At 46.5% G+C, this 14,505-nt stretch overlaps 2 protein-coding genes across 2 annotated transcripts in view; both read left to right on the top strand.

Annotated features, from left to right (window-relative positions):
• LOC115655811 (protocadherin beta-16-like) overlaps nt 1-14,505 on the top strand; it is a 63,565-nt gene that overhangs the window by 7,940 nt on the left and 41,120 nt on the right.
• On the top strand, nt 7,693-9,736 carry LOC115655812 (protocadherin beta-1-like). Its single transcript, XM_030571694.1, is given in 2 exon segments — nt 7,693-9,545; nt 9,547-9,736. Coding segments are annotated over 2 exon segments (1,761 nt in total). The 5' UTR covers nt 7,693-7,887; the 3' UTR covers nt 9,650-9,736.

Here is a 14,505-nt window from a genome sequence, read left to right on the forward strand (position 1 = left end):
AATCATTTTATAAGTTCTGACCCCTTCCCCCACCCCTCTCTTATTCACTAAATGCAAATTATGCACTCCTAAATAGCCGTCAGACCAGATAAGCATCTGCTCAACACGGACTTCCCCCTCCCCCTCTGCCGTGTGAGTGTGCGGTTTCTCTCTTCAAGCAAACAGCTGTGAACATTCCAAAGTAATTCCCCTGCCTGCCTCCGCTCGCTCAGCAAACAGGAGCTGTGTTTGTTTTTTAAATAAGCAGTTTGGCTGAACTCTGAGCTCCCCCTTTCTTCCGGTTTGTTGTGGACAGGAATTCTGGGATACCTCCTTATACCCCGGAGGCCAATAAAAGTGCTCGTGGTGTCCACACTTCCTGACCAGCACTGCATCACCAGCCCTGGAATCGCAACACCCAAGGCACGAACGTGTGTACAGCCAGCGCTGCAACCAGGGAGTTGCAGCGCTGGCTGTGCTTTGCAAGTGTGGCCACATCCTGAGTTACAGCGCTGTAACCCCCTCACCAGCGCTGCAACTCTCCAGTGTAGCCAGCCTTCAGATTAACTCTCAGCTAAAAGGGGAGAGAATCGGGGAGAGAGGTGAGTGCTTATTTCACTCCATTTCCAGTGATACGTTTTTTGAATATATGTGTTTCTACATCTCTGAAAATTACTTAGAAGGGAATCACAGAACCATGAATGTGGAATCCTGCTGTCTCTAGTAGTAGGAATAGAGCGGCACTCGGGAGAGAGCCGGCTGTTGCTGCGGGGGTAAGAGGGTGAGACACTGCTGTGCTGTGCAGAGCGGGTGGATGATGTGGAGTTTATGGACCCATAGCAATCAACACTGATGTGGAAGACCCCTATTACATGCATACCGGTGACATAGTGGCAGCTGATGGCATCAACAGGATTTTTGCTGGCAGCAAGTCATTGTCCAGGTTGTTAGTATTTGATGAAAATGTAAGCGGTCCCTTTATTTTATACCATCTTCATAACAGCACTTTTTCATTTAATCACCTGGTTCGCAGTGCAAAGAAAGCTGGCTACCTTGTCACCAAGGCGGTGACTGTAAATGAAGACTGGTCAGAATTCTTGTATTTCCTACCAGTTGCGAAAGGCCACTGATATAGGTCTCTTCACTGGCGGACTGAAAATGGTGTAGAGAAATCACAGTACCAATTATGGAGCGGGACTCATTTTAAGCAAAACCTAGATGTCATTCTAAAAGACAATAGATACTTGCCCCAATCCATTTCTGTGATGCAAAATGTACTGCTGTTGGATGGGTTTTCAGATGCATATATGCAATTTAGTGAGATAACTACAGAAGAGGAATGTGATGGGATCTTGAGTACATACACCTCTACCTCGATATAATGGAGCCAAATATCTTACTGCGTTATAGACCTGGTCTACACTACGTGTTTAAACCGATTTTAGTAGCGTTAAACTGATTTAACCTTGCACCCGTCCACACAGCGAGGCCCTTTATATGATATAAAGGGGTCTTAAAACCGGTTTCTGTACTCCTCCCCAATGAGAGTAGTAGTGCTGAAATCAGTATTACCATATCAGATTAGGGTTAGTGTGGCCGCAAATCGACGGTATTGGCCTCCGGGCGGTATCCCACAGTGGACCACTGTGACCGCTCTGGAAAGCAATCTGAACTCGGATGCAGTGGCCAGGTAGACAGGAAAAGCCCTGCATACTTTTAAATTTCATTTCCTGTTTGCCCAGCATGGAGCTCTGATCAGCATGGGTGGTGATGCAGTCCCAAATCCAAAAAGAGCTCCAGCATGGACCGTATGGGAGATACTGGATCTGATCGCTGTATGGGGAGACAAATCTGTTCTATCAGAGCAGCAAAGAGTCCTGTGGCACCTTATAGACTAACAGACGTTTTGGAGCATGAGCTTTCGTGGGTGAATACCCACTTTGTCAGATGCATGTAGTGGAAATTTCAACTGCTAGAAGAGGGCCTCATCCTCCCTGATTGAACTACCTCATTATCTCTAGCTTGCCTGCATATATATACCTGCCCCTGGAAATTTCCACTACATGCATCTAACGAAGTGGGTATTCACCCACAAAAGCTCATGCTCCAAAACATTTGTTAGTCTATAAGGTGCCACAGGACTCTTTGCTGCTTTTACAGATCCAGACTAACACGGCTACCCCTCTGATACTTGACACCATGCAAGGCACTGCATTTAGCCGTATGGAGTGGAAATCCATCAACCTCATGAAGAAACTTGCACAAATACAGACTGATATCATCTTCCTTTCCAAATACAAACGGATGGACATCATACCAAATGGACTAAAGGTAAAAAATCCACTGCTATCTACATACTACACAGACCACAGTGAGAGATTTTGCCATACTCTATCAAAGAAACTGAGGAACCACCTGATCAGCATCCTATACAGCAAACAGGAAAACATCAAAAAAGAGATCTCCAACCTGGAGACTCTCATTAATGACCAAACTTCCATACAAACGGACTTCACTAAAATAAGACAGGAGATCTACATTACTCACTTCACCTCTCTACAAAGGAAAAATGACTGTAAGCTGTCTAAATTCCTACCTGCCTCATGGGGCCACAACCATGGTACCCCCAACCCACCCAGCAATATCGTCAATCTATCCAACTACACACTCAGCCCAGAAGAAAAGTCAGTCCTATCTCGAGGACTCTCTTTCTGCCCTGTCACTCCCACCAACATGATACAGTTCTGCGGCGATCTGGAAGCCTACTTCCTCCGTCTCCAACTCGAAGAATACTTTCAGGACAACACTGAACAGCGCACTGATACACAAGTACCCTCCCACCAACAGCACAAGAAGAAGAACTCCACATGGACTTCTTCTGAGGGTCGAAATGACAGTCTGGACCTCTACATTGAATGCTTCCGCCGACGTGCACAGGCAGAAATTGTGGAAAAACAACATCGATTGCCTCATAACCTAAGTCATGCAGAATGCAATGCCATCCACAGCCTCAGAAACCACCCAGACATTATCATCAAAGAGGCTGATAAAGGAGGTGCTGTTGTCATCATGAACAGGTCTGACTACCAAAAGGATCCTGCCAGACAACTCTTCAACACCAAATTCTACAGGCCACTTCCCTCAGATCCCACTGAGGAATACACTAAGAAACTGCAACATCTACTCAGGACACTCCCTACACTAACACCGGAACAAATCAACATACCCTTAGAGCCCCGACCAGGGTTATTCTATCTACTACCCAAGATCCACAAACCCAGAAGTCCTGAACGCCCCATCATCTCGGGCATTGGCACTCTCACTGAAGGACTGTCTGGATATGTGGACTCTCTACTCAGACCCTATGCCACCAGCACTCCCAGCTATCTCCGTGTCACCACTGATTTCCTGAGGAAACTACAATGCATTGGTGACCGTCCAGAAAACACCATCCTAGCCACCATGGATGTAGAGGCTCTCTACACGAACCTCCCATACACAGATGGAATACAAGCTGTCAGGAACAGTATCCCGGATGATGCTACAGCACAACTGGCTGCTGAGCTCTGTGCCTTTATCCTCACACACAACTATTTCAAATTTAATGACAATATATATCTCCAGATCAGTGGCACAGCTATGGGCACCCGTATGGCCCCACAATATGCCAATATTTTTATGGACGACCTGGAACAACGCTTCCTCAGCTCTCGTCCACTCACGCCCCTTCTCTACCTACGCTACATTGATGACATCTTCATCATCTGGACCCATGGGAAGGAGTCTCTGGAAAAATTCCACCATGATTTCAACAGCTTCCACCCCACCATCAACCTCAGCCTGGACCAATCTACATGGGAGGTCCACTTCCTAGACACCACGGTGCAAATAAGTGATGGTCAAATTACCACCACCCTATACCGAAAACCTACTGACCACTATGCCTACCTTCATGCCTCCAGCTTCCATCCCAGGCACATCACACGATCCATTGTCTACAGCCAAGCACTGAGGTACAACTGCGTCTGCTCTAACCCCTCAGACAGAGACCAACACCTACAAAATCTCCACCAAGCATTCTCAAAACTACAATACCCGCATGAGGAAATAAGGAAACAGATCAACAGAGCCAGACGTGTACCCAGAAGCCTCCTACTGCAAGACAAACCCAAGAAAGAAACCAACAGGACTCCACTGGCCATCACATACAGTCCCCAGCTAAAACCTCTCCAACGCATCATCAGGGACCTACAACCCATCCTGGACAACGATCCCACACTTTCACAGGCCTTGGGTGGCAGGCCAGTCCTCGCCCACAGGCAACCTGCCAACCTGAAACATATTCTCACCAGTAACTGCACACCGCACCATAGTAACTCTAGCTCAGGAACCAATCCATGCAACAAACCTTGATGCCAACTCTGCCCACATATCTATACCAGCGACACCATCACAGGACCTAACCAGATCAGCCACACCATCACCGGTTCATTCACCTGCACGTCCACCAATGTAATATATGCCAGCAATGCCCCTCTGCTATGTACATCGGCCAAACTGGACAGTCGCTATGGAAAAGGATAAATGGACACAAATCAGATATTAGGAATGGCAATATACAAAAACCTGTAGGAGAACACTTCAACCTCCCTGGCCACACTATAGCAGACCTTAAGGTGGCCATCCTGCAGCAAAAAAACTTCAGGACCAGACTTCAAAGAGAAACTGCTGAGCTTCAGTTCATCTGCAAATTTGACACCATCAGCTCAGGATTAAACAAAGACTGTGTATGGCTTGCCAATTACAGAACCAGTTTCTCCTCCCTTGGTTTTCACACCTCAACTGGTAGAACAGGGCCTCATCCTCCCTGATTGAACTACCTCATTATCTCTAGTTTGCCTGCATATATATACCTGCCCCTGGAAATTTCCACTACATGCATCTGACGAAGTGGGTATTCACCCAGGAAAGCTCATGCTCCAAAATGTCTGTTAGTCTATAAGGTGCCACAGGACTCTTTGCTGCTTTTACAGATCCAGACTAACATGGCTACTCCTCTGATACTTGCTCTATCAGAGTTACAGAAGATGAAATGCCAAAGCATTTGAAAAAAATCTCCAGGCTATGATACAGAGTCCACAGCACAGTGCTGTGTGACAAGCGTAACGGAAAGCCAAAGAATCAAATGGACGCTCATGGAGAAAGGAAGGGGGGACTGAGGACTCCAGCTATCCCACAGTCCCCGCAGTCTCCGAAAAGTATTTGCATTCTTGGCTGAGCTCCCAATGCCTGTAGGGTCAAACACGTTGTCCGGGGTGGTTCAGAGTATATCATGTCAATTTCCCCCCGCCCCATGAAAGAAAAGGGGAAAAAAATCATTTCTTGACTTTTTCCAATGTCACCCTATGTCTACTGCATGCTGCTGGTAGATGCGGTGCCGCGGCACTAAACAGCAGCATCCTTTTCTCTCCCTTCCCTGGTGGCAGATGGTACAGTGCAGAAGGACTGGTAGCTGTCCTTGTCATTATCCTGTGAGTACTCCAGGTTGGCCGGGGGTGCCTGGGTAAAAATAGGAATGACTCCTGGTTATTCTCGGCAGATGGTACAGAAGGGTTGGTAACCATCCTCATCATAGCAACTGGGGGCTGAGCTCCATCAGACCCCCCCCTTTTCATGTCTAAAGAAAAGATTCTGTACTGCCTGGACTATCATAGCAGCGGGATGCTGGGCTCCTTTCCCCCACACTGTTTAATGTCCTGCCTCAACTATCATAGCAGCTGGAGGCTGCCTCCCCCTCATTTTATCTCACCAAAAAGTCAGTGTTTCTTATTCCTGCATTTCTTATTACTTCATCACACAAATGGGGGGACCCTGCAATGGTAGGCCAGGAGGGTTGGGGGAGGAGGGAAGCAATGGGTGGGGTTGTTGCAGGGGCACCACCTAGAATAGCATACAGCTCATCATTTCTGTGGGATCTGACACGGAGCAGCTGTGCTCTCTGGTACAGTGGTTCTCTAGTACACTTGCCCCATATTATAGGCAGGACTGACTCTATTTTTCAATACAACATAAAGGACAAAATGACCCAGGGAGTCATTCCCATTTTTGTCAAGTATCAGAGAGGTAGCCGTGTTAGTCTGGATCTGTAAAAGCAGCAAAGAATCCTGTGGCACCTTATAGACTAACAGACGTTTTGGAGCATGAGCTTTCGTGGGTGAATACATGCATCTGACGAAGTGGGTATTCACCCACAAAAGCTCATGCTCCAAAACATCTGTTAGTCTATAAGGTGCCATAGGATTCTTTGCTGCATTCCCATTTTTGTCTTTGTGCCCCCAGCTGACCTGGGGTACAGCAGCAGCAGACGATACAGAACAACTAATAACTGTCATCTCATTGCCAATTTACAATAGCACAGTAGACGGTACATAACAACTGGTAATCATCTCTGCTACCTTGCAAAGGCAAATGAATGCTGCTGTATAGCGCTGCAGTACCGCCTCTGTCAGCGGCATCCAGAACACATACAGTGACAAAAGGCAAAATGGGCTCCATGCTTGCCATGCTATGGCATCTGCCAGGGCAATCCAGGGAAAAAGGGAGTGAAATGATCATCTGCCGTTGCTTTCATGGAGGAAAGAATGAGTGATGACATTTACCCAGAATCACCCGCGACACTATTTTTGCACCATCATGCATTGGGATCTCAACCCAGAATTCCAATGGGTGGGGGAGACTGTGGGAACTATGGGATAGTTACGGGATAGCTACCCACAGTGCAATGCTCCAGAAATCGACTCTAGCCTCGGTACATGGACGCACACCACCGAATTATTGTACACTCGACTTTATATAATCTGTTTTACAAAACTGGTTTATGTAAAATCGGAATAATCCTGTAGTGCAGACATACCCATAGGTGAAACTGCATTATATCAAACATGCTTTGATCCATGGGAGTGCACAGCCATGCCCCCCCCCCCAGCACCGCTTTACTGCATTATATACAAATTTGTGTTATAGCTGGTCCCATTATATCGAAGTAGAGGTGCACTTAGTTATCTCTTTGGCTTCAATTCTGTTGTTTTACTTGTTTCTTTTGTGGCCTGTACTGCCATAAAATATATGACAAGAGAATCAAAAGAAATACACTGACCTGCTTCTTCCAATTGCCACGGGAGATATTTTTTTCGAATGGTTGTTTAGAAGCCAGGACTGGATCCCTTCCTCGCACTTACCTATATGATGTTTGCTTAACAGGTAGGTCCATCACTAGCAAGGGAACCATAGGATTTAGAGATTTCCAGGATTTTGCTAATCTCGTGGACGAAGGAGATGCGATAGGATAGGGGATCGACTTGTAATAACTTCTTTACTGAGTTAGTTGTGAACAATAAAAGTATTGGAGTGTGAGAGAAGAAACTGTGGTGAGGAAGGATCACAATTCAATTGACTATTATATAATTTTGCAACTCTCTATCTTCTCCAATCGGTAATAATCTACTTTAATATTCCACAGTGTTTACTGTGAAATGTTATAACCACAATTTGTACTTAACAGAGAAAACTTTGTTGTGCTGTTAATAACTGCACATAGTAAATTTAAAATGTAAACATATGACATCTTATTTAGCTGAACACAAGGTGGCGATATTAGCAAAGACGGTACTGAAAATGTAGTTTATTCGACTCCATCGGCACACAGTGGAAGCTGCACTCAGACGTCGGAATCCAGACGGCAACGGGTCTGCGCCGGGAACGGGTGACAAAGGATTACAGGAAAAGGGCGGCTGGAATAATTACAAATAAAGTCAATATTGGCGGACAAATCGTTTTTCCTCTAGCACAACATATGAATGGCTGCAGCAGCTTTGCAGAGAGGCCTGTGTTTTCAGATCTGACCCTGGAATGGCTGTCGGAATGGAGAATCACTCCAGGAAAAGGCAAGTTCTGTCTTTCTTTCTGTGTCTGTGTGTGTCCCTGGGGGCGTGTGAGACGATCCGCTATTCTGTGCCTGAAGAGAAGAAAAGCGGGTCCCTAGTTGCTAATATTGCAAAGGATTTGAAACTGGATGCAGGGAAATTGTCTGGTCGCAGTGCCCGGCTGATTTCTAAAAGCAGCAAGCAATATTTAGAGCTGAACACAAGCTCCGGGGATATGATAATAAAGGAGAAAATAGATCGTGAGGATCTGTGCGGACAGAGGGACCCGTGTTTTCTGCAATTCGAAATTGTGTTGGAAAATCCATTGCAGCTGTACAGAATGGAGGTGCAGATAGATGATGTGAATGACAATTCCCCTAAATTCTCTAAAAATGAATTCGTTTTAAAAATACCTGAACAGCTCCCCGTAAATAGCCGCTTCCCCTTGGAAAGGGCCCAAGATCCAGATATAGGAACAAACGGTATCCAGAGTTACGCAATCAGCTCCAATGAGTACTTTAGTCTTGATGTGCATTCCCGGGGCGACGGCAGTAAATACGCGGAGCTGCTATTAGAGAAACAATTAGATCGGGAGGAGCACGCACAGTTGATACTGGTTCTCACAGCCGCCGATGGGGGCCTCCCACAGAGAACCGGCACAGCCCGAATACGCGTTAATGTGCTGGACAGCAACGATAACTTCCCACAGTTTAGTCAGTCGGTGTACAAGGTGCAGTTAATGGAAAATAGTCCGAGGGACACTTTGGTCACTAAGGTTGAAGCCAGTGATTTGGATCAAGGTTTAAATGCAGAAATCACCTATTCATTCGGGCAGGTGCCCGACAGAGTCCTCAAGTTATTTCAGTTAAAACCGTTCACTGGCGAAATCACTGTTTTGGGGATAATTGATTATGAAGACGCAGCAATGCATGAAATAGAAATTCACGCCACAGATGGCGGGGGTTTATATGCGCACTGCAAAGTCATGGTGGAAATCAAGGACATGAATGACAATGCCCCGGAAGTGACGCTGACATCCCTCACCAGCACTATATCCGAGGGCTCGTCCCCTGAGACAGTGGTGGCCCTGTTCAGTGTGAGCGACCGAGACTCCAGAGACAATGGCAGAACACTCTGCTCCATTCAGGACAATGTCCCATTTGCTTTAAAATCGACACTGAAGAATTTTTACGAGCTTGTTACACAAAAGCCCCTGGACCGAGAGAAAGTGCCTGAGTATAACATAACCATCACAGCCACAGACCGGGGCACTCCGAGGCTCACCTCCGTGAGGGTCATCCGAGTTCAGCTATCGGATATTAATGACAACCCCCCTGTATTTAATGAAAGCTCGTACGTCATGTACCTGAAGGAGAACAACCCCCCGGGCCTGTTGATTGGAACTGTCCATGCTGCTGACCTAGACACAGAGCAGAATGCCAAAGTGACGTATTCGGCATTGCCTGGCAACATCAGTGACTTCCCCTTCCCCTCCTCCATCTCCATAAACTCCGAGAACGGGCAGGTGTACGCGCTGCAGTCTCTGGATTATGAGCAAAGGAGGGATTTCCAGGTTACAGTGAGAGCTGCAGATGGCGGGTCCCCGCCACTGAGCTCTGAAGTCATTGTCCGAGTTGTGATAATTGACCAAAATGACAACGCCCCCTTCATTTTATACCCTCTGCAGAACAGCAGCTCCCCCGCTAATGACCTGGTTCCCAGATCGGCGGAGGCGGGTTACCTGGTGACGAAGGTGGTGGCTGTGGATGGAGATTCCGGTCAGAATTCTTGGCTTTCCTACCAGCTGCTCAAGGCCACAGACCCAAGTCTCTTCGCTGTGGGGCTCCAAACCGGGGAAGTAAAAACCAGCAGGCCTATAACGAGCCCGGACTCTGTGAAACAGAAACTTGTCGTCGTGGTTAGAGATAACGGAGAGCCGGCCAGATCCACCACCTCGACGCTTAATGTGCTTCTGGTGGATGGGTTTTCAGACGCCTACATGCAGTTACTGGATGTACCACAAGAGGAGGAGCAGCAAGGCACGTTAACCCTGTATCTAGTCATTTCTTTGTCTTTCGTTTCATTCCTTTTTCTGGTGTCTGTGGTAACAATTGTCGCCATCCGGCTGTGCAAGACAAGGCAGTGCCGAGATCAGTATGTTTCATCGTCCAGGAACTTTTACAGTGACCACAACTTCCCCACAAATCCTGCGGAGACGAGCGGCACTGGGACTCTGCCTCAATCTTATTGTTATGAGGTTTGCTTGACAACTGGGTCTGGTACCAGCGAATTTAAATTTCTCAGGCCGCTGGTACCATCTCTACCAGTTGATCCCATCGCTGCAGGACAGTCCATACTTGACTGTCAGATTAACTCTCAACTAAAAGGGGAGAAAGAATCGGTGGGAGAGGTGAGTGCTTATTTTACTCCATTTGCAATGATACCTTTTTTGAATATGTGTGTTTCTACATTTCTGAAAATTTCTCTGAACGGAATCACAGAACCATGAATGTGGAATCCTGCTCTCTCTGGTAGTAGGAATAGAGCGGCACTCGGGAGAGAGACGGCTGTTGCTGCGGGGGTAAGAGAGTAAGAGACTGCTATATTGTGCAGAGCAGGTGGATGATGCGGGTGGGGGTTTTTCGCTCTCTCCTCCTTCGTCAGGGGGTTTGCTCAGGCTGCTGCCTGAACTTAAAGAGACAGTATGCCAACATATTCTTGCCCAGCGCACATGCTTTATCTCTCCCCACACACACTCCCTGTCACACACTCTTCTCCTCCCCCCCTCCGCATGCACACTTCCGTTGAAAAGCAGCTGATAATCTAGTAAAGGGTGCCCATGGAAGGCTGGGGTTAAAACCTGCATGCTGTCACACTGTATGTGCTCCATTGGGCAATGCAAACCCTTCCCAAAGCACCCTGAGGCCAGTTGCACAGTGGGATAGTTGCTACCCACAGTGCACTGCTCCCTGTGTCCATGCAAGAGCTGCTACTGTGGATGTGCTCTGCTGACACAAGGATCATAGTGTGGACATGCAACAATCGTTTAATTAAAGTGGCATAACTTTTTGCACAAAACTCTGTCCTGTAGACAAGGCCTAAGATTACTTGTACTAGATAAATGTCTAGTTTTGTAGGGATCTTTTTTCTGTAGTTTATTCATCTTTTCCACTTGTATGATGTTCAAGCCAGTATATCTATACTTAAGTACTTTTCTTTATGTACTCCTATGCTATTTTCCTCTCTAAAATCATTTATCAAACTGTGATACTGGTCTCTGTGCAGCGTCTGTGATCTCTGCAAAGCAAGGCTGGAGCTTCTCAATAGAAATTTAAAAAGTAATTGTTTATGTATTTGTCAAGAACTCAGTAGCAGCGGAACTATTTGACCTAGATAGAGCCCCCTGTAGAACACTCTGTGGAATCTGAAATGTTACAAAGGATGTGCGTGTGCCCTTGCTTCTTCAGTAGTGTTTTCAGACAGTGAATCTCTGACGTGCGAGTTGCCAGGTTCCTGCACGAATGTGAAATGACAGAGATCAGGGAAATATTAAAGTAAAATAGACCTACTTAAGGAAATGTAAACTATGCTTTTATTTTTCCATCAAACCCTTTGCAATGAGAGTAGCCATCAGTGGCTGCAGTTTCACAGTAGGAGGTACTTGTAGAAGGATGAAGCAATGTTTACTTAAATCCTATGAAATCACCATCATTTACAGCTTCTGGAGTTTATGAACCCATAGCAATCAACACTGATGTGAAAAACCCCTATTACATGCTGTGACACAGTAGGGAGCGGGGTGGATTGACCTGGGAATGTTCTGTAGTTTTGCTGGGAGTGTCTGCGTAGGGGATGGGAGAGCAGGGGATGACTTTATTTGAGGAAGGATACCTGAGCCTGTATCCTGAGCCAGGAGGGGGGTTGGGCCAGGTGACACCTTTGCCCAGGAAACGGACAAAGGCTGGAGGAGGAGCCGGGAGGTGGGGGCTGGGTAAGACTTTCAGTTTGGAGTGGGCTGGGGGAGGGAGCCCCCAAGTTTGGAGCCCACAGAAGGACCTGGCTGTGGGGTCCTGTTTATGCCTACAAGCTCTGGTTTGGACTGTGTTCCTGTCATCTCTAATAAACCTTCTGGTCTACTGGCTGGCTGAGAGTCACAGTGAATCACAGGAAGTTGGGGGGCAGGGCCCTGACTCCCCCACACTCCACGACAGATGCATACCAGTGATATAGGGGCAGCTGATGGCATCAACAGGATTTTTGCTGGCAGCAAGTCATTGTCCAGGTTGTTAGTATTTGATGAAAATGTAAGCGGTCTCTTTATTCTATACCATCTTCAGAACAGCAATTTTTCATTTAATCACCTGGTTCGCAGTGCAAGGTGGTGACTGTAAATGGAGACTGGTCAGAATTCTTGTCTTTCCTACCAATTGCAAAAGGCCACTGATATAGGTCTCTTCATTGTCAGACTGAAAATGGTGAAGAAAAATCACAATACCAATTATGGAGCAAGAGTCTTTTAAAGCAAAAACTAGATGTCATTCTTAAAGACAATGGACACTTGCCCCAATCCACTTCTGTGATGCTAAATTGACTGCTGTTGGATGAGTTTTCAGATGCGCATATGTAGTTTAGTGAGATAACTACAGAAGAGGAATGTGATGGAATATTGTGTATATACGCCTCTACCTCGATATAATGCTGTCCTCAGGAACCAAAAAATCTTACTGCGTTTTAGGTGAAACCCCATTATATCGAACTTGCTTTGATCCACTGAAGTGCACAGCCCCGTCGCTCCCGGAGCACGGCTTTTCCGCTTTATATCCGAATTCGTGTTATATCGGGTTGATTTATTTTGAGGTAGAGGTGTATTTAGTTATCTCTTTGGCTTAAATTTTGTTGTTCTGCTTGTTTCTGTTGTGGCCTGTAATGCCATAAAATATGTAAGATAAGAGAATGAGGAGAAATACACTGACCTGCTTCTTCCAATTGTCACAGGAGACACATTTTTTTCGAATGATTGTGTAGAAGCCAGTACTGGATCCCTTCCCCACACATACCTATATGGGGGAGGGATAGCTCAGTGGTTTGAGCACTGGTTTGCTAAACCCAAGGTTGTGAGTTCATTCCTGAAGGGGGCCATTTAGGGATCTGTGGCAAAGATCTGCCTGGGGATTGGTCCTGCTTTGAGCAGCAGGTTGAACAAGATGACCTCTTGAGGTCCCTTCCAACCCAGATATTCTATTATGTTTGTTTAACAAGTAGGTCCATCACTAGTTATTTCTAGTTTATTAGGCCACAGTTTCCTAGTGTTCCTCTTGGTCACCCTAATAAGGAAGGAAGTCATAGGACTTAGAGATTTCCAGGATATCGCTAACTTCGTGGACGAAAGAGAAGCGATGGGACAGGAGATTGACTTGTAGTAACTTCTTTACTTAGGCCCGGTCTACGCTACGCATTTATACCGAATTTGGCAGTGTTAAACTGAATTAATCCTGCACCCATCCACACAACGAAGCCCTTTATATTGATATAAAGGGCTCTGAATACCGGTATTTGTGACCTGGTCTACACTATGCATTTAAACCGATTTTAGCAGCGTTAAACCAATTTAATGCTGCACCCGTCCACACAACGAGGCCCTTTATATCGATATAAAGGGCTCTTTAAACCAATTTCTATACTCCTCCCCGACAAGAGGAGTAGTGCTGAAATCGGTATTACCATATCGGATTAGGGATAGTGTGGCTGCAAATCGGCGGTATTGGCCTCCAGGTGGTATCCCACAGTGCACCATTGTGACTGCTCTGGACAGCAATCTGAACTCGGATGCAGTGGCCAGGTAGACAGGAAAAGCCCCGTGAACTTTTGAATTTAATTTCCTGTTTGCCCAGCGTGGAGCTCTGTTCAGCACTGGTGGCGATGCAGTCCCAAATCCAAAAAGAGCTCCAGCATGGACTGTATGGGAGATACTGGATCTGATCGCTGTACGGGGAGACAAATCTGTTCTATCAGAGCTCTGTTACAGAAGACAAAATGCCAAAGTATTTGAAAAAAATCTCCAGGCTATGATCCAGAGTCCACAGCACAGTTCTGTGTGACAAGCGTAACGAAAAGCCAAAGAATCAGATGGACGGCTCAAGGAGGGAGGGAGGTGGTACCAAGGTCTTCAGCTATCCCACAGTCCCTGCAGTCTCTGAAAATCATTTGCATTCTTGGCTGAGCTCTCAATGCCTGTAGGGTCAAACACATTGTCCGGGGTGGTTCTGGGTATATCTCATCAATTTACCCCCCTCCCCCCTGAAAGAAAAGGGAAAAAATCGTTTCTTGACTTTTTTATATGTCACCCTATGTCTACTGCATGCTGCTGGTAGACACGGTGCAGTGGCAGTGAACAGCACCATCCTCTCCCCTCCCCTCCCCTCCCCGGTGGCAGATGGTACTGTACAAAAGGACTGATAGCCGTCCTTGTCATCATCCCATGAATGCTCCTGGCTGGCCTCAGCTGAGGTTGGCCGGGGCACCTGGGTAAAAATAGGAATGACTCTCAGTTATTCCCAGTAGATAGTACAGAATGGCTGGTAACTGTCTTCATCATAGCAACTGG

Source organism: Gopherus evgoodei, chromosome 8, assembly GCF_007399415.2.
Source record: "Gopherus evgoodei ecotype Sinaloan lineage chromosome 8, rGopEvg1_v1.p, whole genome shotgun sequence".
Taxonomy (NCBI): domain Eukaryota; kingdom Metazoa; phylum Chordata; order Testudines; family Testudinidae; genus Gopherus; species Gopherus evgoodei.